Here is a 27247-nt window from a genome sequence, read left to right as displayed (position 1 = left end):
TCCTCCTCCTAATTCATATGTTCATATGTTTGTCTGCATCTCTTAAAGAGGAGCTGCATGTGCTGGAAGTGGCTGGGGGAAGAGTCTTTGAGTAGGAAGAAACTGGAGCAATACAGCAGGGCGGAGAGAGGGGGCCTTGGTTCTCAGCTGCAGTGTGGAGGCCTTAGTACAAGTAGTGGAAAGGAGGAGTACTCTATCCACAGGGGTCCAGAAGGCCACCCCACCAGACAGAAAATTATAAGGGTATCAGAGCAGATAGCCCGGCAAGTTAATACCAGGAATCCGCCCTTGAAGACCTGGACACAGTGCCAGAAAAATTTCAATGACCTCAAATGATTGGTCTAGGTCAGTAAATGCATCTTCAAATTCCATATTCCAGAAACTGCATCACCAATCACCTCCTGATTTAACACTGTGGGTTGAAGATGGCTGGAACAGGTGACTGGTACAGGATGAATTCATCAACATGATCACTTACCTATAATTACACAACCCGGGCCGGATTTTGAGCTTCAAGGTGGGAATAATGAATTGGGCCATTTCCTGACATTGTGATCCCACCTCCTACCTGACAGTGTCCCATGCTATTTTCATGGTGGATGCATGGGGTCAGAGCTACCACCTCTGAAAGCAGGCCTGAGGTGAAAATGGATGCCCAGCGGGGTAGGTCTCCCACTCATTGTGACATTGGCCCTGTTCTTTAGATGAGTGTGAGGTTCCCTAAGTCTCACTCCCATACTCCCTCACTTCCCTAACCCCATGCTCCCCACACCTCAATGCCTGCCATTTCCCCCATATCCCCCTCACTCCCTCCATAACATCCCATGCCCAGTTACCTAGTATTCACGGTACAGAACTCTTGAGCCCTATAATAACATTAGGAAGTCATTGAGATGTTCAAAACACTGTCAAAATAAACAAACAGCCATTCAAAAAACGCTTAAAAATTATCCTGTTAAGTGAATCACAGAATAGAATCAGGGAATTATTACAGCACAGAAGGAGGTCATTTGGCCTATCCTGTCTGCACTGGCTCTCTGAATGGAACTTAGTGTGATTCTCCTGCCTTCTGCTCATCAAACTGCACATCCTTCCTTTTCAGATAACAGTCTAATTACTTTTTATTATTTAATTCCCTTTAAAACAAAACTGTGAAATGAACAAATTTACAATCCCCTTGACAGCTATATAAACAATGCCTACAGAGCTGTATCCTTTATTGGGGTATAGAATTCATAATGAGATTTCATTGCATATCTGTGTCAACAAAATCTGCAGGGGCAGAATTTTTCCCTTTTTCCCTAAAAATTTACAGTGACAGAGGATAGAGGTGGGAATCCGGGAATTGAGTCCTGTCCACCATTTTTTTTGCAAGCCTACCACCCCCACCCCCCTTCCGACACAGATTGAGACATGAAAATCTGGGCCCAACTGTACAATCAGGGAGTGAAATCCTTTCCTGTTCCAGTACATCTCCCTGTTGAGATGCAGCTACCTAAAGCCACCCATTTGCAGTTGATGGCTCCCTGCACCACTGGGAAGCCTGCTATCCTGGAAAAGCCAAAGCCAAGCGTCCACTCTTCCTGCTTATCCCTATTTAGACACAGGAATGACGTCCCTTCTCTCGAAATGCAGGCCCTTGGTGACCTCCCAGATGCAGCGATACACAGCGAACTGAGATACATTGGTGATGGACTGGTTCCAGCCTGGAAGGATTTGTGGCATAGCGTTTGAGGGCCATGGTCACCCTGACAGTGACAGTGCCGTTCTTTCCCTGCACTGTGACCAAAGAGAACAGGGCGCAGCAAGTTCAGAGGAAAACAAGTTAGAATGACTGAGGGGTGCAGAAGATTGAGATGATCAATGTGGAGTCAAGCTCAGAAAAGTGGGCCGAGAGGAATTGGGAGATAGGGAGGGTTCAATGCGTGGCTTGAAGCATAGTGCAGGAGGGAAGGTGTCAGATTCTTGAGGCATTAGGACCAGTTCCGGGCCAGGAGACACATACTCAAAAGGGACATGTTGCACCTCAACAGAACTGTGAACAATGTCCTTACAGGGTGGGGTACATTAGTGTGGTGGGGAGCGTTTAAACTGAATTGATACACCAGCATGTAGGAGTAGAAAAGGGCTATAAGTTGCATAAAGTGAGATTGTTGGACAGCATTAGAGAAGGAAATAGTACCTTATTAGGTAGGAATGGATTAAGAAGGATTATGAGGAATCCCAAGGCAGATTTACACTGCATGTGTGAACAAGGTAAATAAGGTTGGTGATTTACAAGCAAAAAGAGCAGTGTGGGAATATGATGTGGTGGCAATAAAAGGAAACATGGCTCAAAAATGGTGAGGACTGGCCACTTAATATACAAGGATATAAAGTGTTCAGAAAAGATAAGGAAAGAGAAAAGAGAGGTGGGGTGGTAGCATTGATGAGGGGAGACATTGTGGTGTTGGAAAGAGAGGATGTCCTTGAGGGAGCAAGGACAAAATCCATTTGGTTAGAGTTGAGAAGCAAAACAAGGTAAGATCTTGACACTTGGGGTATTCCATTTACTCCAAATAATGAGGGAGAGAGAGATAGAAGAACAAATCTGCAGAGAAATCACAGAGATGAGCAAGACCTATAAAATGGTGAGACTGAGGGACTTTAATGAACAAAATATCAATTAGGATATTGTTAGAGCAAAGGGTAAGGAGGGGGAAGAATTTCTGAAACGTATTCAGGAGAACTTCCTTCATCAGTATGTTCTCAGTCCAATTAGAAAGGAGGCATTGCTGGATCTGGTGCTGGGAATGAGGTGGACCAACAGGAATGCTGTGTTTGGCTGCAGTACAGAGCTTGATGATTGGTAACTGAGGAAGCTTAAGGGTTAAATTAAGGGTTAAATTCCATCCAAAGTCCAGTCATTCTTTTATTTAGCAATTAACGAAAAGTTACTGTTTGGGTTGGAAGAAGGTGGGTTCTAAACCGGAGAGGAGAGGCCAACGAGAGTGGTATAAGAGGGTGCGAGAAACAGAGGCTGAGACCGGGGAGGAGAAGCATACCCTTAGGGCTTTCTGGAGGTAGAGTTCAAAGTGACATCACAATTCAAAAAGTGATGCTGCGCAGGGGAGGCAGCCGATTAGTAAGTAGGGTCAGTGGGGTACTTATACTTGTTTTACTAATTAAGCTGCTGCAGTCCATTAGCTTAAACAAAATAAGGTGAGGACTTGTGGGTGTCTTTGGAGTGGAATAAGGCCCCTAGCGTAGGTAGTATTCTTTAAAGGGAGTAACTAACGAACTTAATCTAAAGGGAAGTCATAGCAGCAGAGCTCACACCCGTGACATGCTGCTCCTGTGCTCTGTGGGAAGTCATGGACACTTCCAGTGTCCCTGGCAACCATGTGTGCAGGAAATGTGTCCAGCTGCAGCTACTAACTAACTGCATTTCAGAGCTGGAGCTGCGGGTGATTCACTGTGGAGCATCCACGATGCTGAGATTGTTGTGGACAGCATGTTCAGTGAGGTGCTCACACCACAGGTAAAGACTGAACAGGCAGAAAGGGGATGGGTGACCACCAGGCAGAGTAGAGGAAGCCAGGTAGTGCAGGAGTTCCCTGTGGCCATCCTCCTCTCTAACAGATATACCGTTTTGGATACTGTTGGGGGAGATGACTTCTCAGGGGAAAGCAGCAGGAGCCAAGTGCATGGCACCATGGGTGGCTCTGCTGCACAAGAGGGGAGGAAGAAGAGTGTGTGGGATGGTGTGTGGCTTGGAAGTGGTGGCATTGACATACATCTGCTGCTCTTGTCCTTGCAGACCCCTTGGCAGAGGCTGTGGGTTTATGAGGAACTGTTAAAGGAGACTTAGGTGATTTGCTGCAGACAGGACATACTGCAGCCCCCATGTGCTGAGGTTGGATAGAATGGATATTTGATACTGGAAAGGGCTGCCAAAAAACACTGGATATTTTTGAGCTTTTTGAATGATCTTGAAACTGCACCCATGGAGAGTATTCCATCACACTGCTGAAGAGTGAAGGAAGTATAGGGGAGAAATATCCCTAAACTCTCAAAAAAAAATGTAGGAACCAGTTACATCCGTTTTATAGCAATGCAAAGAAGTTAGCTTCTCTGATCTACAGACCTGATCATCTAATGTTTATAAAGAGGAGCAGAAAGTGTCTGCAATGCAACCTCAGCACAGGACTAAATGTAGAAATATATCGATTGTACAGCAAAGTAACAGGCAATTCAGCCCAACTATCTGTGCCAATGTTTATGCTGCACATGGGCCTCCTCCTACCCCTCATCATCTCACCCCATCAACATATCCCTCTACTCCTTTCTCCCTCATGTGATTTTCTACTTTCTCCTTGCACGCAATTATGCTTTTTTCCTCAACTTACTCCTTAGTTGTCATAAGCTTTAATCCTTATCTGGGAAAAGACTTTCTCTTGAATTCCTTATTAGGTATTTTACAGACTATCTTACATTGATGGCCCCTTGTCCTGGCCTTGCCCACAAGTGGAAACATCTTTTCTTAGTCTCCTCTGTCAAACCATTTCATAATCTTCATGACCTCTATCAGTTCACCGTTCAGTCTCCAATTTCTAGAGCAAAAAAGCCCCCGCTCTTTTAATCCTTCCTGGCAGATATAATGTCCCTTTTGTGGTATCATTCTTGTAAACTTGTATTTTCTCCAGTGTCTCTAGATCCTATAATAAAATGAAAATCAGAACCACCCATAAACTATCATAACATTCCAACACAACCCTTTTTATGAGTACTGTTTTAGTGCTGACTGAACTCAGACTTAATGTCACTTTCTGCTACTGCAATATATTATTGATGGAATGAAGCAGTGTGGTTGCCCAGACTGGCACACAGCCCTAATGCATCTGATTCTGTCGGAATACAATAACATTTATATCCATGAAAAGTGGCAGGGATCATGCTGCACATCGCCAGAAGCATCAGGACAAAGAAGTGTTAATTAAATACTAAGATAAAAGCAAAAAAACTGCGGATGCTGGAAATCCAAAACAAAAATAAAAATACCTGGAAAAACTCAGCAGGTCTGACAGCATCTGCGGGGAGGAACACAGTTAACGTTTTGAGTCCATATGAAAGTATTAATTAAGACTTGACTCACTGAGCAATTAAGCACATTAACGACCCCAGCATCATGCCATCTATAGTTTATCATTCGCATATGCTCACCTCCATACATTTTACATGGGAGAATTGTATTGGTGTTAGGTGCACTACAAGCAATGAGTAAATCTCAGTAAAGCTGGCTGACAAAAATGCTAAAGATTGCACCAAAAAACAAACATGTAAGTATTAATTCCTTTAAGACATGCTTTCTGGTGCCAACATTTTAATATATTAAAAGTTCGCCATTTTACATTCATAATGAATTAAGAAATGTCTTATGTTGTTTTATTGTTTGACCATAATGGAATACTTATGCTTAAGCAAAATGGTTGGGGCTGGGTATCGGTGGTGGCGGCGGGTTATTATCAACAGAGACATTGAAATCTTTACAAAACATTGCCCACAGAAATTCTACAGAAACCTACAAACAAATTTTGCAGCATTTAAAATTCATTTCCTTCAATCTATTACATAAGCAAGAGCTTGCATCAAATACTCTACCCAATTTTCATTTAGAGCAAACACAGCCAATCCATTAGGGTGATCTACTGAGAATTGATAGCTCTGTAACTGACATTTTAAGTTGAAAGCCTTGGTGTCCATTTTTAGAGTGTCTGTGACAGTTTTAGAGTATGTGGAATATTTAATATCAATATATTAATGAACAATTATATGCCTAAACAATAATATTAGAGCTAAACTTAGATATTTTATTTAACAGTTACAGTTAACTTCAATGAGACAGCAGGTTTGTATAATATTTCGGTTAGAAAAGTGGTTAATGGCTTAACGAGTTTGACACATGTTCAAATGACATGTTTAAAAAAAGATCTATTGTGAAAGTAAAACAGGACTCTGTTTACAGGGCCAAAAATTACTCTTATCAGTGTCCCTTGTTGTTTTTTAGCTCCATCCAAATGGATTCTATGGGCAGAATCATCTGAGATTTGCACTAAGTGAGGCAGTGGGTGCAAATAAGAATGTTCATCCGCTGGTCACAAAGGCCGCTTTTCACACCGTATTATCCCAATCCCGCCTCATTAATCGTGCACTACCAGGCAGCGGCGGTCAGCGAAAACGCCCTGCAAAAGAGGACAGCCACCCAGTGCCACTACAGGATGAATGGCCTCATCCATTCTGCCAGGGTAAGTCACTCTTCTCATCACCCACAACTCACACACTCACAAACCCATCACATATCCACTGAGATCTCACACCTCAAGGGACATCACTAACTCTCACACACACTCTCACATCTCCATCAGGCTCATATCCTCTGGAGCTTGCATCCTCATCCTGACCATGGCTCCACTCACCACACAAACATTCCACGAAGTGCCATATGTCCTGTTCACACTCTCTCCATCTGTTTTTATGCAGAAGAAGCTGGTTCACAGTGGCAGGGAGAGATCCCAGGCCAGGGGTGGAGTAGCTGACTCATTCACTTTGAGGAGTGTGCCATTGCGCTGACTGGTGAGGACGTGGACTGTGCCTTTGGTGATGGTGAGGTTGGTGGCGAGCACCCGCCTGAGGATCCTGTACCACATCATCCCTCTCCCAGTGCAACTGTGAGTGCTCCCTCTCATGCTTTGGGCTCTGCTGCCACGCACTAATTATCTCTACATTGGTTCACAGGGAGCTCTGCCAAGTGACTGACACCCTCAGCCAGCCAGTCCCTCAGCTCCATCCAGATCCTCACATCCTGCCAAGAGGACACCTCCTCCATCGAATAGCTGGAAATAGGAAGCCTGGAAGACCCATCACAGCACTTACCCACATCCTCGGCAGGAGCCAGATATACAGCAGGCTTGGGTTCGCAATCTGGTGGTCACCGCATGGACAATTGGCCGCAGCAGGAGGAGGCAACTTCAGCAGTGCTCCCCGGCATTTGGAGGACTACTGGGGAAGAGCATCTATGAGCTCTGAGTCAGATGACAAACCTCTAGATTTGGCCTTCCAACTCATCGTGGAGAGTCAGCAGAAGGCGGGGAACATCACACAGAGCTGTTGCTCTCAACAGAGTGGCACACAGGTCGGAGGAGTGCATCTGCTTGCTCTCTGATGAAGTGGTGCCCACATATGCACGTATGGAGGTCTCCATGGGAAGGATGGCTGACGCCATGGAGATCCTGGTCCAGCAGAACGTGAAGATGCGTGCTGACCTGCACTCCATCGCGGGAGCCATGGGTGAGTTCCTGCAGTAGCATCGCAAGATTGAAATGGGGCACCTCGACATCCCTCCAAGTGCTCCTTCCTCACAAGGAGTCAGACTGGGGCCCTCGGGCACTTGTAGGGCAGAGCAGCAGCAGCTGGACACCCTGGGTCATTCACTCAGGAATCTCAGAGGCTGTCCGCTCCCTCTGAGTTCCCTTTGCCTGTGACCTCCTCAACCTCATCCTCTGTCACTGCAGAGAGAGCAGCTGGCCCACAGGAGGACAGCCAAAGCAAGCTGGGGCCCCCAAGGCCTCAGCTTTGCAGAAGACCCATGTCAAAGTCATCAGAGGCAAAAGGGCCAAACATTGCACAGGCTGCCTCTACCCCAGCTGCGGATATCAGGGCAGCACCTGTAAGTGTGAGGCCTAGAAAAGTGATGAACTTGCAATCATAGTTGGTTGCACAGGTGAACGCATTTGGTCACTTTATAATCTGAAAATATATTCACTTTCACTGAATAATGAGTAATGGTATCTTTCAGTTTCATTTACAGGTTTTGTGAATCATCCTCCTGCACCACCGCCACCCCCCACCCACTCCCCCCACCCCCCAACCCCCCCCCCCCCCCCCCCCCCCCCCCCCCCCCCCCCCCCCACCCACCCCCACGGCCCCACCTCCCCACTAGCAGTTCATGGCCTTTCAGAGCCTCGTGTAAGCACTCCCCCACACAGGCGATCCTTCCTCCATCACACTCATCTCAATGTCCCGAACACTTTCAGTGCTGCCTGCTGGGGTTCTCTTTCAGTTGTCCTGCATCTCTGCCCACCCACTGATCGCACTCGCATGCAGCACCTGTCCCCGCCCACCATGAGTCTCCATTCATTTTTGGATTTTCAAGCATGTTGTGTTTAATATTCTTCTTTAGGTTCTCCCGCCCTTTCCCCTCCCGAGTTGCTCATGTCCTTTCCCCCATCACTGCTGACCCCCCGGCATCATCTTCCATCTACCCCCTGTGACCTATCAGCCACAACCCTTTTCTTTTGGGGATGTCCAGGTGGACATGCACATTCCCTACCTTCCCAAAAATCCCACCCCCATCCATATTCACCTCCCCAACCTCCTCCTTCCCACCCCCAGAGTCCGTGTCTGTCTCTGAATCCCCACCAACCACCCTCGCCATCCCTTTTACCGATTCCACCACACCCTCACTGTTCCACTCTACCACCTCACTGCCCTCTGTCATTCTCACCATTCCTTCCTACCATGCCCACCCTCATTCCGCTCCCCAGGAGGCAGTCATTGACTCTACAGGCCCCTCCCTTGTTTGTTCAACTGGGCATCCCACTTCTGGACTCCTTCCCTTCTTCCTCCCTCAGAACTCCTTCCCCCACCTTGGAACTCCCCCCCCACCCACCCCCCGTCTCCTCCCTCGACTGGACTCCTTCCCCTCTTTACTCCTTCCCCTTGCCTGGCTCCTTCCTACACCCTTATTTCTTCCTCCAGCCTTCCACTTCCTACCCTGACTCCTTCCTCCAAACTTACTTCTTCCTCCACACTTACCCTTTTCCCTCTCCAGACTTCTTCCTTCCCCCAGACTCCTTCTTCCCCCCGGACTCCTTCCGCCCACCGGACTCCTTCCTCCCACCAGACTCCTTCTCCTCTTCAGAATTCTGCACCCCTCCGGATTCCGTCCCTTACACCTTCCTCCCTCCTTACACCTACCTCCCCAGTTGCCATATTCTCCCCCGTTACCACCATACTCCCTCCATCCTCCCAACTTCACCTATTGACCCTTTTATTCCCTCTCCCAACCTCACCCACCGACACCTTTGCCCCCCCAACTTCACCCCCCGAGACCTTTGTTCCCCCTCCCAATCTCAACACCCCCGCAACACACCTTCCTCTCCCAGTTGAACCTAGGCCTCGCTCTCCCAACCCCCAGTACATCTTCCTCTCCCAAACCCAGCTGGACCTTCCTCTCCACCCTCTAGACAATCATCTGTAACAGACCATGGCCAAGACAGTGAAGTCCCAAAGCAGACCCTCAATGATGATTTTCCACCTGCAGCGAGCTGCTTCACGGTGTAGCCATGTCCCTGAGCATACACTCAGCAAGCGATGGACATTTCTCCAGGGTCCCATTGCTTTCGGGCTCCAGCATCTTCTGCCCCTCAGATGTCGACGATGTGAGCAAGGCTTTGAAAGTAAGTCCCAACTTCTGCAATAATCTTTGATGGGGCACTTTATCAAATGTCTTCTGGAAATCCAAGTACAGTATGTCTACAGGCTCCCCTTTATCCACCGCAAATATTACTCCTTCAAAGAAGTCAAATAAATTGGTTAAACATGACTTACCTTTCATAAAATCATGCTGACTCCTCCCTATTACCTTGAACTTTTCTCAGTGCCCAGCTATAACCTCTTTAATGATCATCTCCAACACCTTCCCCAGGACAGACGTCAAGCTAACTGGCCTATAGTTTCCTGTTTTCTGCTTCCCTCCCTTCTCGAATAGGGGACTATATTTGTTATTCTGGAATATTTAGTTCCATGCCTTGGTCACTTTGCAACCATATCTCCATAAGGCTATTAGATCAAAAGCATTAATTTCTATCTGCACCATTAATTCACCTGTTTTGCTGTGAATGTTTCGCACATTCGGACACTGAATCTTCAGTTTTAGCTTTTCTTCTATTTTTCACTGATGTCACCTTGGTCACTAATGCCCTAATACCTTTTTTAAATGTCTTTGTTTCTTTCTGATCCACTCTGAATTTTTTACTCAAATCGTTGCGCTGTTCCAGAGCCTTGACATTTTTCTTGCTGTGTTTGAATATTTCCATTCCTGAATCCTCCTACCTCCTCCACTGCCCTCATTAGCAATTATGGCAACTCACAAAGCCAACTTTCACAAACAGCAATGAGATAACAACCAGATAATCTGTTTCAGTTCCTGGTTGAGGGATAAACGTTGACCAGGCCACTGAGGAGAACTCCCTTACTCTTTGAATACATTTCCATCCTTTACATTCACTTGAGTAGGCAGACAGGATCTTGGCTTGAGTCTTATCCAAAAGGCAGCACCTCCAACAGTGCAGCACTCCCTCAATATTGCACAGATGTGCCGGCTTTCTCTTAAGCTGTTAACATATGTCCAAACAGAACAAGCACTGTGCACCTTATCCTAATGGGAATGAATCCCAGTTCACTAGGTGTAAACATGCTTGTTACCAAAATTTGTATCTGGACATTATACTGCAGTTTTCTTAAATGCCTAAAATTGGACGTGTGAAAGGCCAAAGCCACCTGCTCAAAATTACAATGCAATGCTGGAATTACTCGGAGCTGTAACAAAGTAAATGTCATTAAAGGCTCAGCTGTTACATTTTACGCAACTTTATTGGCTCATCGTTGAAATTTCTTATCAAGCTGATGGTTCAGGCAGTCCAGCATCAGTCTAACAGCCAAATGGTGTGAGCTCAATGAGTTAACCTCCCCTACACACAGGAAATTGGAGCATTAGAAAAGGCACAAAACCCCCTTTTTTGCTTATTGCTATTTCATCAATCTTGGGATGGTGCTGAATCATGTTGGAAGACTGTGAAGAAATGAAAGATGAAAGCAAAGCTGCTGTTTCTCAGTGAATATGCTGGAGGAAGTGTTCATCCAAGGCTAGGAAATAACTTCCATTTTTACAGCACTGCTCACTAACTCAGGACTTCCCAAAGAACATTACAACCAAGTGAAGTGTAGTCACTGTTGTAACAAGGAAACATGGCAGCCAGTTTGAGCACAGGAATGTCCCACAAATAGCAATGAGATAATGACCAGATAATCTGTTTGTACAATAAACATTGCCTAGGGTACCTGGAGAGTTTCCTGTTATTCTTTGATATCATGCCATTAGGATTTTTTTTCCATATGCTGCTGATAAGGCAGATGGGGTTTAGTTAGCATCTCACCTGAAAGGCAGGACAGCTCCCTCAGTACTATACTAGAGCTTCAGCCTAGGCTAGCCTCTGGGCTGGGACTTGAATCCACAGCTTTCAGATTCAGAGGCAAGATTGCAACCCATAGAACCAGAGAACCACAGAAAAGTTACGGCACAGGAGGCCATTCGGCCTATCTTGTCCATGCCAGCCCGAGGACACCTAGGTGCCAAATGAGCCAAAGCCAACATGAAGGAAGCAGACTGCTGTTTCATCCAAGTGATGTGGCTAAGAAATTGTCAATTATACTTTTCTAAAGCTTAGCAATTTTTACTCAAAACAACTTCATGGTTATCTTGAAGCAATACTTCAACAAATCAGCTCACAGTGCAAAAATATTGGATGTTCGGAAAACAAGAAAATTCCTAGTATCTGCTTCTCCCAGGTATTAGATATTCATTTAAGCATCAGCTGAAGGTGCAAAATCATAAACTGAAGGTGAAGACCTTAACCCAACTCCAAAAGAATGCATCATAAATATTTAATTATGTTGGAACTGATTATTATTTAAAGGTGCAGCAGTGGATGTGATGAATGGCAGGCAAAAATCAAAGAGATTAAAAATTAATCCAGTAAAAAAATGCCACCGCACAAACAATTGTGAGAACGTGGAACGTACAGTCTCAGCAGGTCATGTGAGCAGAATGAATTGAGGTTCCTAAAAAGGAAATTAAGACAAGGGATTAAGGTATATGGAGGAACAGCAGGAATTTCTGATTAAAATAACATCAAAAACTTCTATTTATATAGCATCATTAATGTTATAAAGCATCCCAAGTTGCTTCACAGAGGCATTATAAAACAGAGAATGACATGTAACCATGTGAGGTATTAGATCAGGAGGCAAAAGAACTAGGTTTTAAGTGATGTCCTAAAGGAAGAAAGTAAGGTAGAGAAGCGGAGAGGTGTAGGGAGGGTATTCCAGGTCTTGGGGCCTAGGCAACTGAAGGCATGGCCATCAATGGGGGAGTATTTAAAATTGGGGGTGCTTAAGAGACCAGGAATAGAAGGGTGCAGATATCCTGGAGGGTTGAAGGGCTGGACAACATTACAGAGATAGGAACAGAAACAGAGTCAGAAAAAAATAAGAGATGCCAGAGCTAATGAAATGGTGGAGCCAGCTCGATGGGCTGAAAGGCCTACGCCTGGTCTTACTTTGCTTCAGCCTCCAGTAACAATAACAACAAGCTATTTAAAGTCTGAATCTATTTTGTAATTATAATATTCCAATAATAAAAGAAAGTGGACAGTTGGTTATTTCTATTACTTTATTATTTATTAAAAGAGTTATTGGTATTTTCTGGTGATGGCAGAAACTAGATTTATCTTCTTAACACGATCCAGGAATTGCAGCAGCAAATGTGACAACAAAGATTTATATTGTGGGTTTTGCTCATCCATTCCAATTTAGACAACTATCTGGTCATTAATGCATGTGTCTCTGATTACTTCATCTCTAGTGAACTGCAAAGAGCAGCCTTAACTAAATGAATACAATTACAGGCATCGGTTGTTGCTAAACATCTTCCACTAGCTCCACTGACAATATTCAAACCTTTGAGTTTAGGCAATAGCCATGTGCTGCATGGATCATTAAATTATTTTATTCTTAAGGAATAATTATTTTAAAAAGGGAATTTGACATATACTTGAAAATCAGAATAACTATAGTGCTGGGGGTAAGGACAGCTGAGTGAAAATAATTGGACAGCTCTTTCCAAGAGCTGGCACAGGCACTGTGGGCTGAATGGCCTATATCAGCTGTTTGATATGTTAATTAATGTAGCACTCTTATGTGTCACACTGACACTATTTAAACTCATCCACACTCAGCAAATTTGGAATTCAACACCCAATTCAAATACTATAAATTAATAATTCCTCAATTGTTGTTTGTATGGGAGGGGGGGTGGGTGGGGAGTGTCTTACAAATATTGACACACTTCCAAGCCCTACCCCATGCTAACTTTTGAAAGACAGTGCCAGCTATCCCCATGAAAACAGTGATAGTTGCAGAAAACATGCCTTATTGGTCCAGAATTAAAATGCAAGCAAGACAACAAACAGAGAAAGGTGATGGCTGGCATATAGAAAATCACACACACACACTACCTTCCTGAAACCCAGAGGGTCTGGAGACTTCAGTTTGAAAACCTATGTTGATAAAAGAGAGAATTTGAATCTGTTCTGCATTCTAAACAAATCCATCCCCTCATTGAGATAAATCCTGAAATCAGAACTCATGGATTGGAAGAATAACTGTTTTCTTCAAAGAAAATACAGTTTTTATTTTCTCTGTTGAAGGTGCCAAACAAGAAATAAACGATTCCCTGAAATGATTGATGTACCGCTAAACTAGATGCAAGCTCCCAGACAGACACATCATTATACTGTTGTACATATTTAATATGGGAAATCAGTTAATATGTAGATTTGAACGATGTGCATGCAACAATAGTGATATTGGGCAGACATAGGGGACAGCACTCGGATTTAAATCAAAGCGAGGAGGGAGCTTTGACTACGTCCTCGGGCTGAACTGTAACAACAAGAACCGGTGTATCTACAAAAGTCAGGTAAAGCTGCCAGATTCCCGAATCCCGAGTAATCGCTCTTTGGTACGCAAGATGGGGAAATTAGCCAAGGAAGCGGACACATTTATAATCTGACCGGTTCTACTAAGGACAGTCTGAAAGGTTCGGCACACAACGGGTGAGGGAGATTTCGCCGTTTTCTTACCTATTTTGGCCAGCGATGCTAACATGATCCATAGTGTTATTTCAAAAGGGACTTGGACGTGATGGTAGTCCAGGGAGAAGATCTTCAGTCCGTCCGTGAATGTACTCTGATTGCCCTCCTGCCCTAGGTTCCAGACCGATTGGATCGCTGTGGATTCCGGCTGTTTCGAGGTGACCGGATTCCACTGCTGGCTCTCGTTATTGGTCCGCCCTGCTGCTTTCGGGTCCCATATAGTTTCGGCTAAAAGGGAGCCCCCTGTTAAAAGTTCAAACAATAAGATGCCAATCCAGATACTGCACCGGGACATGATGAGCGGAGCTGGTGCACAGCCTCTGCTCACTCCACACCGCACCCTTTCAGAGTGAGCTGGATGCACAGGCTACACCAGGCTTCTGCATTTAAAGCTGAAATGGCTCCGTTTTTGTTTCGGAAGGTGCATGGTTTTATTATAATTCTGATCCCCCCTGCTCCAAAGTGTTGTCTATTTGCTGGAGTTGAGTTCTAAGGCTGCACTATGTCATTTAGGTGTGAGTCTAGATACTGCAGAAATTGTGGACTATTCAACCACGGGATGGTCTCACAGTTAATCCTGACCCTGTCCCCACCTCATAACCACACTCCCAAACCTGCCAGCTTTGTTATCTCGAAGGACAAGGGCAGCAGACACATGGGAACACCACCAACTGTAAGCTCCCCTCCAAGTCACTCACCATCCTGACTTGGAAATATATCGCAGTTCCTTCGCTGTCACTAGGTCAAAATCCTGGAATTCCCTCCCTAACAGCACTGTGGGTGTACCTACACCACATGGACTGCAGCGGTTCAAGATGGCAGCTCATCACCACCTTCTCAAGGGCAGTTAGGGATGGGCAATAAATGCTGGCCCAGCCAGTGACACCCACAGCCTGTGAACCAATAAATAAAACAAAGCTGAGCACAAACCAACAGTTAATCATGGGCCCTTGCTTGCCTTTAAATGCTATAAATGCCTTTTGCTGTGGCTTCAAGGCTAAATGAAATGCTGCTAAACATGAGCATAAACTCACTATTTTGCTGAGTTTTAAAAATGTGTTTCTTGGGATGAGTTTGTCGCTGCCAAGGTGAATATTAAAAGTGTCCCTAGGTTTCCCAAAGTAAAAACAAAATACTGTGGATGCTGGAAATCTGAAACAAAAACAGAAAATGCTGGAAAAACTCAGCAGGTCTGGCAGATCTGTGGAGAGGGAGACAGAGCTAACGTTTGGAGCCTATGTGGCTCTGAAGAAGGGTCATACGGTTGTTTGTTCAGTACAGCGAGACAGTTGGGATCGTGCAGGTGGTTATAATGCTGGGTTGAAGTCTAGTTGACCCAGTGGGTCGCAGTCTTGGGTGAAGTGATTGAGCAGTTGGGAGGTGAGCAGTCAGAGCAATTTGAGCTGGAGTCCAGTTGTCTGCCAACTCACTGCAGGCAGTAAAAGCAAGAAGGCTTCCAAGCTGAATTCAAACTGCTGTTGACAAAAACCAAAGGCTATGTCCTCAAGGGAGAAGTTGAAATCCCTCGTGAGGAAGACAGAATTTTTAAAACATCTTTGTGACACACAGTGATCACTGATATTGGTTGGGTTGCTGAGAAAATTTGTGGGATCTGTCTTGGTTGTGTCTGCCATTTAATGCACAGTTTGTGGTATGTTTGACCATGGTTTGCCTGATAATTCATGTTTACCTCATGTTAATCCTGTATGTTTGAGTATAAACTAGATATTATTGATTGTCTACATTCTTCAGTTTTGTATAATAAAAAAAAATCTTTTGACTGATTACAACTGTAGAATTTTGGAGCTTTAATCTCTTAGGATTTCAAACTTCATCTACTTTAGAACAAAAATTACTGATCCCTAACCGGATCATAACAGTACACATATGGTCATTGAGTTGGCTGTGATCCAATGGGAGATATAATGACTGCACTATTGATCATTCAATGAGATACACATATTATTGATCATGTGCTGCATTTTTCAAAGTGCTAAGCAGCCATTTATACCTTGGAAGTAGAGTTAGGGGGCCCCATCCAACTATATACTGAATGGCTGGGCTATACCCTTGTGTACAGGAGATAAAGAAAATTCTGTCTGGATTTTCAGATGCTTGAAGCACTGCTGCAAAGAATCTGAAGAAAGAGAATATGGGTTGTCAACATGGGGTACCAAACCTGCACAGCCCCAGGATAATGCATTTGGTGCAATAGGCAAAGGAGGAAACATTAGAGTCAGTGATGGATTTCCAGAACTCACAGGATCTGGCAAGATCCCAGATTGATCTGAAGAGATTTTACTGCAGTAGCTCAACACTGTTAATATGCATAACAACCATCTGCCACATGAAGAATGCAAGTAAGTCATCTCTGGCAAACATCCCATCCATTCCTACTTCGCCATGGAAACTAGTAGGAGGATGCTAACCCAGTGATGCAGTGGCATGAGAGAACCAGGGCAACGAATGCTTAGCATGAATAAGAATAATGGATAACAGCAATGTAGGAATGAACAGAGGAACAAGATTAGGCCATTCAGCCCCTCAAGCCTGTTGCTTTATTCAATTAAATCATGGCTGACCTATATCTTGTGATGCAATCCATGATTTCAAAGCTTGTATTTTTTGAGGCAGACTCTAACTAAAAAAGGGAAACTGAGAAAGGAAACTGACCCTTTCAGTTTCTAAGGAAACTGAGACTGAAGCTGAGATTGGAAACCAGAACACCTGGGGAGATTAAAACCGGTTGAAGTATATAAAAGAGCACAGAGACCTCAGAGCTCAGATGATGATGATCCCAGTAATACAGTAGAGGCAGATTCAAAGAGACAGAGGCTAGATTAAGAACCTGAGAATAGGCAAATATACAGTTGCTGTGGCTGTTTCTGTACTGAAGATAACATTAGTGGATCTATGCCTCCCAAAGTGCTATTAGCAAAATTGAGGAGGTTCAGCAGATGTGTGGCATTTTTGGCGAAGACTGTGCCTGTGGATCTCAAATTGTTTGTGTGCTGCAGTTAACTGGATTTCAGGCTAAATCCTAGAAGAAGCTATTCTTTATAATAAAGGTAGAACTTTCAAGGACTTTGTGACTGAGATTGATGACAAACATGCTGAGTGGACTGCCAAGCCAATTCGGAAGATCGGGCTTAGTTGTACCTGTCATTTGGTGTCATTTATAACCTGCTATTTATAGTTTATGATTGACCCAATTTACCTGTTAATTCATATTAAACTTATGCTTATTCTAGGTTGTGGAGTGGTTACCCAAGATAATATTTACTTTTTTTAACTCTTGCATAGTAAAAAGCTTATTTTTTTTAAACTGGAAACCACCGTGGAAACTTGTAGTTTCATTCTTTCAGTAAATAACTGGAATTTTGTATTTCTTCTATCCTTCAAAAAATAGGTTACTGGTCTTGACCAAGATTGTAACAATCTTAAATCCACTTAATTGCCATGGTTCCCTTACTGGTCTTTCCTAACAAAAATCTATGAATTTCAGTTTTGCAATTTTCAATTGACCTAGCCTTAGCAGCTTTTTGGAGAGAGAGAGTCCCAGATTTGTACCGCCATTTGTGTGAAGAAATGTTTCCAGACATCATCCCGGAATTGCCTAGCTCTAATTTTAAGGTTTATGCCCCTATGTTCTGAAATCCTCACCGATAGATAAACAACGTAAGATATGCATTAAAATAGCGCACATACCAGCCAGCATGCAAGCAACATTATCAATAGATGGTTCACACAATGAATACTCACATGTCAAGATGTCACTATGGTACTTGTTTAATTGAAACATGCTCTAAGCCACTGAAAGTGTGCAGTCATGTGGCAATGTCACTGCTCTATGTACTTTCAATATATCAGTACTGTTCTTCTATATGGCTTAGTGGTTGCACTCTTACCTTGGAATTAGAAGGTTATGAGTTCAAGTTTCACCCTAGAGTCTTGAGCACCATTTCACATAACTGATCAGTGGTGGGGAAACTATTGGAAGCAACTCTGAAGGGCAGAATGAATCTATGCTTGGTGAGGCAGGGATTAATCAAGGACAGTCAGCATGGTTTTGTTAAGGGGAGGTCATGTCTCATCAATTTGATTGAAAATTTCAAAGAGGTGACCAGGTGTGTAGATATGGGCATTGCATTTGATGTAGTCTACTTGGACTTTAGCAAGGCTATTGATAAGGTTATGCATGGGAGACTGAGAAGGAAGGTAAGAGCTCATGGGACCCAAGGCAATTTGGCAAATTGGATCCAGAATTGGTTGAGTGGCAGGAAGCAGAGGGTGATGGTCGAGGGATGTTTTTGTGACTGAATGCCTGTGTCCAGTGGGGTTCCACAGGGATCAGTGTTGGGTCCCTTGCTGTTTGTGGGCAATATAAATGATTTAGACTTTGAATATAGGAGACAAAAACAGAATTACCTGGAAAAACTCAGCAGGTCTGGCAGCATCGGCGGAGAAGAAAAGAGTTGACGTTTCGAGTCCTCATGACCCTTCGACAGAACTTGAGTTCGAGTCCAAGAAAGAGTTGAAATATAAGCTGGTTTAAGGTGGGGTGGGGGGGCGGGGGTGGAGAGAGAAAGAGAGAGAGAGAGAAGTGGAGGGGGCTGGTGTGGTTGTAGGGACAAACAAGCAGTGATAGAAGCAGATCATCAAAAGATGTCACAAACAACAGAACAAAAGAACACATAGGTATTAAACTGGTGATATTATCTAAACGAATGTGCTAATTAAGAATGGATGGTAGGGCACTCAAGGTATAGCTCTAGTGGGAGTGGGGAGAGCATAAAAGATTTAAAAATATTTAAAAATAATGGAAATAGGTGGGAAAAGAAAAATCTATATAATTTATTGGAAAAAAACAAAAGGATAGGGGAAACAGAAAGGGGGTGGGGATGGAGGAGGGAGCTCAAAACCTAAAGTTGTTGAATTCAATATTCAGTCCAGAAGGCTGTAAAGTGCCTAGTCGGAAGATGAGGTGTTGTTCCTCCAGTTTACGTTGGGCTTCACTGGAACAATGCAGCAAGCCAAGGACAGACATGTGGGCAAGAGAGCAGGGTGGAGTGTTAAAATGGCAAGTGACAGGGAGGGTTGGGTCATTCTTGCGGACAGACTGCAGGTGTTCTGCAAAGCGGTCGCCCAGTTTACGTTTGGTCTCTCCAATGTAGAGGAGACCACATTGGGAGCAACGAATGCAGTAGACTAAGTTGGGGGAAATGCAAGTGAAATGCTGCTTCACTTGAAAGGATTGTTTGGGCCCTTGGACGGTGAGGAGAGAGGAAGTGAAGGGGCAGGTGTTGCATCTTTTGCGTGGGCATGGGGTTGTGCCATAGGAGGGGGTTGAGGAGTAGGGGGTGATGGAGGAGTGGACCAGGGTGTCCCGGAGGGAGTGATCCCTACAGAATGCCGAAAGTGGGGGTGAAGGGAAGATGTGTGGCATCATGCTGGAGTTGGCAGAAATGGCGGAGGATGATCCTTTGAATGCGGAGGCTGGTGGGGTGATAAGTGAGGACAAGGGGGACCCTATCATGTTTCTGGGAGGGAGGAGAAGGCATGAGGGCGGATGCGCGGGAGATGGGCCGGACACGGTTGAGGGCCCTGTCAATGACCGTGGGTGGAAAACCTCGGTTAAGGAAGAAGGAGGACATGTCAGAGGAACTGTTTTTGAATGTAGCATCATCGGAACAGATGCGACGGAGGCGAAGGAACTGAGAGAATGGGATGGAGTCCTTACAGGAAGCGGGGTTTGAGGAGCTGTAGTCGAGATAGCTGTGGGAGTCGGTGGGTTTGTAATGGATATTGGTGGACAGTCTATCACCAGAGATTGAGACAGAGAGGTCAAGGAAGGGAAGGGAAGTGTCAGAGATGGACCACGTGAAAATGATGGAGGGGTGGAGATTGGAAGCAAAATTAATAAATTTTTCCAAGTCCCGACGAGAGCATGAAGCAGCACCGAAATAATCGTCGATGTACCGGAGAAAGAGTTGTGGAAGGGGGCCGGAGTAGGACTGGAACAAGGAATGTTCCACATACCCCATAAAGAGACAGGCATAGCTGGGGCCCATGCGGGTACCCATAGCCACACCTTTTATTTGGAGGAAGTGAGAGGAGTTGAAGGAGAAATTGTTCAGTGTGAGAACAAGTTCAGCCAGACAGAGGAGAGTAGTGGTGGATGGGGATTGTTCGGGCCTCTGTTCGAGGAAGAAGCTAAGGGCCCTCAGACCATCCTGGTGGGGGATGGAGGTGTAGAGGGATTGGATGTCCATGGTGAAGAGGAAGCGGTTGGGGCCAGGGAACTGGAAATTGTTGATGTGACGTAAGGTGTCAGAGGAATCACGGATGTAGGTGGGAAGGGACTGGACAAGGGAGAGAGAAGGGAGTCAAGATAATGAGGAATGAGTTCTGTGGGGCAGGAGCAAGCTGAGACGATCAGTCTACCGGGGCAGTTCTGTTTGTGGATTTTGGGTAGGATATAGAAGCGGGCCATTCGAGGTTGGGCGACTATCAGGTTGGAAGCTGTGGGAGGAAGATCCCCAGAGGAGATGAGGTCAGTGACAGTCCTGGAAACTATGGCTTGATGTTCAGTGGTGGGGTCATGGTCCAGGGAGAGGTAGGAGGAAGTGTCTGCGAGTTGACGCTCAGCCTCCGCGAGGTAGAGGTCAGCGCGCCAGACAACAACAGCACCACCCTTCTCAGCGGGTTTGATGACAATGTCAGGGTTGGACCTGAGAGAATGGAGTGCAGTAAGTTCAGAGAGAGAGAGATTAGAATGGGTGAAAGGAGCAGAGAAATTGAGACGACTAATAATAGGAGGGTTGATCAGTAAGTTCACGGATGACACGAAAATTGTTGGGGTGATAAATAGTGAGGAGGATGGCCTTAGATTACAGGAGAATATAGACTGGCTGGTCAGATGGGCTTATCAGTGGCAAATGGAATTTAATCCAGATAAGTGTGAGGTGATGCACTTGAGCAGGACAAACAAGGCACAGGAATGCTTGATGAATGGTAGGACTCTGGTAAGTACCGAGGATCAAAGTGACCTTGGTGTGCATGTCCTCTGGTCCCTTAAGATAGTGGGACAGGTAGAAAAGGTGGTTAAGAAGGCATATAGGGTACTTGCCTTTATTAGCCGAGTTATAGAATATAAGAGCAGGGAGGTTATACTGGAACTGTATAAAAAGCTGGTTAGGCCACAGCTAGAGTATTGCATGCAATTCTGGAATCTGCATTATAGGAAGGATGTGATTGCACTAGAGAGAGTGCAGAGGAGATTTACCAGGATGTTGCCTGGGCTGGAGAGTTTTAGTTATGAGGAGAAATTGGATAGACTGGGGTTATTTTCCCTGGAGCAGAGGAGATTGAGAGGGGACATGATTGAGGTGTCTAAAATTATGAGGGGCACAGATAGGGTAGACAGGAAGAAACTGTTCCCCTTGGTAGAGGGATCAATAACCAGCGGGCATAGATTTAAGGTAAGGGGCAGAAGGTTTAGAAGAGATGTGAGGAAGAATTTTTTCATCCAGAGGGTGGTGGGAATTTGGAACTCACTGTCTGAAAGGGTGGCAGAGGCAGAAACCCTCATAACATTTAAGAAATATTTGGATGTGCACTTGCGATGCCATGGCATACAAGGCTATGGGCCTAGTGCTGGAAAATGGGATTAGAATAGCTAGGTACTTGTTTGACCGGTGCAGACTCGATGGGCCAAAGGACTTTTTTCTGTGCTGTAGACCTCTATGCTCCAGTGCAGTAAAAGGGCTGGTGCTTTCTTTGGAATGAGGCATTTTTGCCCTTTCATGTAAACTGAAAAAATCTCATTGCACTTTTTGAAAAAGAGCAAGGAAGGTCTTCCTGGCTGACATTTATTCCTCCACCAACATCACTAAAAAGAACAGATTATCTGCTCATAACTACACTGTTGTTTTGGGATTTACTGTGTATAGAATGACTGCTGCATTTCCTACATTACAACAGTGACCACATTTTTAAAAAAATAAAGCATTTTAGGACCACCTGAGATTGTGACAAATCATATATAAATGCAATTCTTTATTTTACCCGCATTAGAAATGGTCATAATCCAATGGGAGCAGTGATACAGAATCCAAGAAATTGGGGAAGGGGGTTGGGATCCTTAACATGACAAGCCCTCAGAAAATGTTTCAAGAGTTTGGAAGATAGCAAACCAAGAGACTCCCCTGTGATAAGAGATAGCATCACAATATTCCGCAATGTAAAATTGTCCCATTAGTGGCAACGCCGATCTTGTCTAGCATTACAGGAAGTATCACTCAATAAAAATAGTGCTATGCATTCAACTGAAGCAACATTTCAAAATGTTGTCCCCTCCTTTGATCACAAGAAGGAAGCAACAGAGTGGTCCAACGAGTATCAGCGAGCAAACACCCTGTATGACAATTATCAGTTCTACTAAGCTCTGCCAAGTTGCACACCATCCAGAGAAGGCATAGATGGAGTATCACAGGAGGGAGAACAGAGTGAATCACAATGTGCAGGGCAGCAAGAGAAATTAATGTTAGTCTCTGTTAGTCAGGTGCTTGCTGGGACAGCACCATTGTAACACCAAAAGATAACACCCATCACAGAATTGTTTGCAAAAGGGGCCCCTGTGAAATCACCTCTTTTTACTTGGTGTCAATTTTTGTCTGATTACACTCCTCTGAAATGTCTTAAGATATTTTGACTACATTAAAGGCATTATATAAATGCAAGTTACTGTTATTGTGATGCAGAAAAGTGTGATGTTATATACTTCGAGAGGAGATACAAGAAACGGGTGTGTTCATTCTCAACAGAAAGTTGCTAAAGGGTCTCAATGCACAGGGAAAACCGAAGGTTCAAGTTACTTAATTTCTCAAAAATGAGAGTGCAGGTAGATAAAATCATTAAAAATAGGCCAATAGCATTTTGGCTTTTTTTAAAAAAAGGACATGAAGTAATGTTAAATGAATAAAAAAGCTATTTATTAGTTCAAGTCCCAAATGTAGTTTTAAATACTCCATTCTAAAGAGGACTTTAAACCAACCATACAGCATAGGTCCACTAGATTGATGCCAGATTTGGAAAAGTGTATTTAATGAAAGAAACTTTGGATATTGGGAACATTTTCACTGAAGCAGTGAAGGCTAAGGGTAGGGAGGTTGGGGGGGGAGGGTGTGGTGTGGGTGGAGGAATGGGGGGAAGGTGATGTTATTGCAGGTTTGAAGCAGCATGAATAGGGAAATATTGTTTTATCTGATTGGACAGTTTGCAACAAGTGGTCATTAATTTAAAATTGTCATCATGGACTATTAGAGTTCACACGGAGAATTGTTGAAGCACGGAATGCTTTGCCATGGGAAATAATTGCTGGCAAAAAGTGGATCTGTTATAGGAAAATTGAATAAATATTTGAAGGAAAAAATAAAAAGGCTACAAGGTGAGAACAGGGAAATGGGATTAATTTTGGATTATTGTTTGTGAAGACCCTGCATGGATATGGTTAGCCTCCTCCTGTATTGCAAACATGCAGGGTTAAGCTTTGAAGCTGCAGCAAGCATATTAATTACCTGTGTGTTTATGCGTAGCATACAGCAAAGCCATGAGTGGGATGCGGAGGAGAGCACTACGGATATCTGTAAAGTAGAATGGTCAGCTCATTGTAATGACTGGTATCTGCAGTGAGCAGTTCAGTAGTACAGGTCACGGGCTGTTCAATAGCACAGGACATGAGCACTGTGAGAGCATTGCTTATGATTGTTCGTACAGCCCCATAGAAGTCTAGGGCTATTACTTTAAAAATGTTTTCTTTGCTGATTCCATCACATTTGTAGAAACATCACCTTTAGCCAGCTTAGTGGAATTCATGCCTGCCCAAGGTTCTATCCTAATACTAAGCACATGATGAGGAAGCACATGTGTTTTCATCACAGATCAGGCAGGTGGTTCTTGAGGTGACAAGTGCCAGTGAAACCAATGGAAATAATAAAAAACTAAACGATTGCATTTATTCCGATGTCCCAATGTGCTTTACAATCAATGAAGTTTTTTTTTGAATTGTAGCCACTGGACAGTAAATGCGGCCGCCAGTGTGTACAGCAAAGTACCATAAATAGCAATGTGATAATGACAAGCTATCTTTTTTAGTGATGTTGGATGAAGGATGAAGGATGAATATTAGCCAGAAGATCTTTGATCTTTTATGCCCACCTGCAAGGACAAATGGGACCTCGGCTTAACAGCTCTTCAAGAAGCCAGCACTTCTAAAAGTGCAACACTCCCTCAATACTGCATTGGAGTGGCACCTATTGTGTTGCATTCAAATCTCACAACTGGGACTGAAACCTACAGCCTTCTGGCTTCAAGGCAAGTACGTTAGCTCTGAGCCATGGATGATGTACTACTAAGTGCTATAAATAGATAATAAGGGATTAGGTATCCAGATGAGTATCAGATATGGCCGACTGACAAACAGTACAATTATCATACACACAGCACAGAACTAAAGTAGCATCATAATCACTGTTCAGGCTCTCATTAGAGGGTAACATTGGATTAATGCCTAGTGCAATAGGATTCCTTGACACAGTAGTGCTTCAGCAGGTAAGTTCTTCCTTTTCCCCTCCTATCCCACCATGGCCCTAGCTTCACAATCTTTAACTTCCATGATGCAGCTTCCATAGGGAATGTGAGATTTGTGAGACTAGAAACAACCAGAGACAGCCAGAGTTAAAAGTGCACAAGAAACATGGCTCCTTTTATTGTAAAAGCTACTTCAGATTCTGCTTCTGCTTGCAGACCCCCTCTGCTGGTACAATTCTGTATGATATTTTCAAATGAACAAAATGTACAATGCAATTTTAAAACACTGCAACACCTCATCCCCTTCTTAGTAAATAAGAGACGGCATGTTTCAATGATTTGTCTCTAAACCATAGATAATAAACTTAAGCAGAAATTGAACATTTAGCTTATTATATATTTTAACTTTTGCATTAATTTAAAAGAGTTGTTCACCAACTGAAAAGATTTTACTTCGTCACATGGTCACTTAAGCATGGTAGATGTTTCCTCTCATGAGTAGGATATCATGCAATATCAGGTGTGGTCTAATTTAACTCATGTTCTTCATTTGAGATGCCAATGTCGGAATTAGATTCAATGCTTATGAATGGTGTTTTCAGTGTTTTGAAGAATGGTTCATTCCGTGTGATGATTTGTGAACCATGCTTAGTATTGTTTACCCTTTTGTGTTGGTCACAACAAATGGTTGGATGTCATAGGGATTGCTTGCTTTCCAATATGACCATCATATTTCACATGCACCTTATCTACTGGTTATAGCTCTAAATTTCATGTCCCATTCTTCACATACGCTCATTCGATCCTTCCCTTCTTGACAGCATTCACATACATGGTGAACTCCATGGGGAGTTCAGGAAGATGTGTGTGTGTAGGATGTGTAAAGATGAGTGTACCTGGAGTTTTTCCAGTTGTCGAGTGAGGAGTCGCTTTGTGATTGCAAAGAAAGTAATACAGCTCTTGCTTCTATGACTTTCTCTCAGTTCTAGCTGTATGTATCGCTTTCTTCAAGGTAGGCATAAATCACTCAACTTCTCCTAAAGCTAATGCGTGTGATGTCTCAATGAGCGAATCCTAGAAAGTTCACAAATTTAATGAACTCATCGCTGTTGAATTGAGGTCTATTGTCATTCCTCACCATTTGATTGAATCCAATATATTTCCAAGTCAGGATGGAGGGGAACTTCCAGGGGGTGGTATTCCCATCTATCTGCTGTCCTTGTCCTTCTAGATGGTTGGTCGTGGCTTAGAAAGATGCTGTCGAAGGAGCCTTGGTGAATTTCTGCATTGCATCTTGCAGATGGTACAAACTGCTGCTACTGTGCATCAGTGGTTGAGGGAGTGAATGTTTGTGGATGTGGTGCCAATTAAGTGGGTTGCTTTGTCCTGGATGGTGTCAAGCTTCTTGAGTGTTGTGGGAGCTGTACTCATCCAAGCAAGTGGAGAGTATTCCATCACGCTCCTGACTTGTGCCTTGTAGATGCTGGACAGGCTTTGGAAAGTCAGGAGGTGAGTTACATACCGCAGGGTTCCTAGCCCCTGACTCGATCTTGTGGCCACAGTACTTATATGGCTAGTTCAGTTCAGTTTCTGGTCAATGGTAACCCCCAGGATCTTGATAGTGGGGGATTCAGTGATGGTAATGCCATTGAATGTCAAGGGGCGATGGTTGGGTTCCCTCTTGTTGGAGATGGTCATTGCCTGACACTTGTGTGGCGTAAATTTTACTTGCTACTTGTCAGCCCAAGCCTGGATACTGTCCAGGTCTTGCTGCATTTGGACTTGGACTACTTCAGTATCTGAGGAGTGGCAAATAGTGCTGAACATTATGCAATCATCAGTGAACATCCCTACTTCTGACCTTATGGAAGGAAGGTCATCGAAGAAGCAGCTGTAGATGGTTGGGTCAAGGACACTATCCTGAGGAACTCCTGCAGTGGTGTCCTGGAACAGAGATGACTGATCTCCAACAACCACAACCATCTTCCTTTGTGCTAGGTATCACTCCAACAAGTGGAGAGTGTGTGCCGGGAGTTCACTTTCAGTGTGACTTTAAATGAGAATGTGATCTATGCTGTTCATCATGCCTTCAAGTCCTTGAATGCAGACTGAGTCATGTGTTAAAGTGTCTCAGCTGCTGAATTGACTCCAAAGTTGAGCCTCTTGTATTGAAAAAGTGAATAGAGAATACTGTAAGATACCTTGATTCTTCTGCAAGCTCGATTTGATGGTATTCTGCATTGAGCTCAAGTTTACTAAAGTGTTTAGCATCATTCACTTTCTCTATGATGTCATCAGTTGTCGGTTTCTAGTGTCTTTCTTGTTGTAAGACTTGTTTTGGTGACCATATATCAACATAGCTTCTCACTCTTGGGTTTCTTGACGCCTTGTATGGGTGAGTCCCGACGGGTAGGCTAATCCCCAACTTTCTCGATAATGTTGAGTAGATGCTGAAGTTCGTTCTCTATCTGCTTTCTGGCATGAAATGGCATTTGTCACTGTTGGTGCAGTACTGGGGGCACATTGGGGTCTACAAGCAGTTTGCATGTAACACTTACAGTTTGCTGATATCAATGAAGTGGTCAGCATAGAATTTGAGAATGTTGTTGGTACATGTAGGAATC

The 27247-nt window shown here is 44.1% G+C and overlaps 1 protein-coding gene across 1 annotated transcript in view; it reads right to left on the bottom strand.

Annotated features, from left to right (window-relative positions):
* The window catches only part of LOC121282464 (sodium/hydrogen exchanger 2-like), a 196807-nt gene extending 169913 nt beyond the window's left edge, over positions 1-26894 (bottom strand). Inside the window, exons 1-2 of the mRNA XM_041196168.1 lie at positions 26825-26894; positions 14022-14261 (exon numbers count right to left, since the gene is read on the bottom strand). Coding sequence (XP_041052102.1) covers positions 14022-14261; positions 26825-26894 — 310 coding nt within the window. The remainder of the gene's footprint in view (positions 1-14021; positions 14262-26824) is intronic.
* Positions 26895-27247: the final 353 nt, after the last annotated feature.

This window comes from Carcharodon carcharias, chromosome 9, assembly GCF_017639515.1.
Source record: "Carcharodon carcharias isolate sCarCar2 chromosome 9, sCarCar2.pri, whole genome shotgun sequence".
NCBI classification, from domain to species: domain Eukaryota; kingdom Metazoa; phylum Chordata; class Chondrichthyes; order Lamniformes; family Lamnidae; genus Carcharodon; species Carcharodon carcharias.
This window is presented reverse-complemented; position numbering and strand designations above follow the sequence as displayed.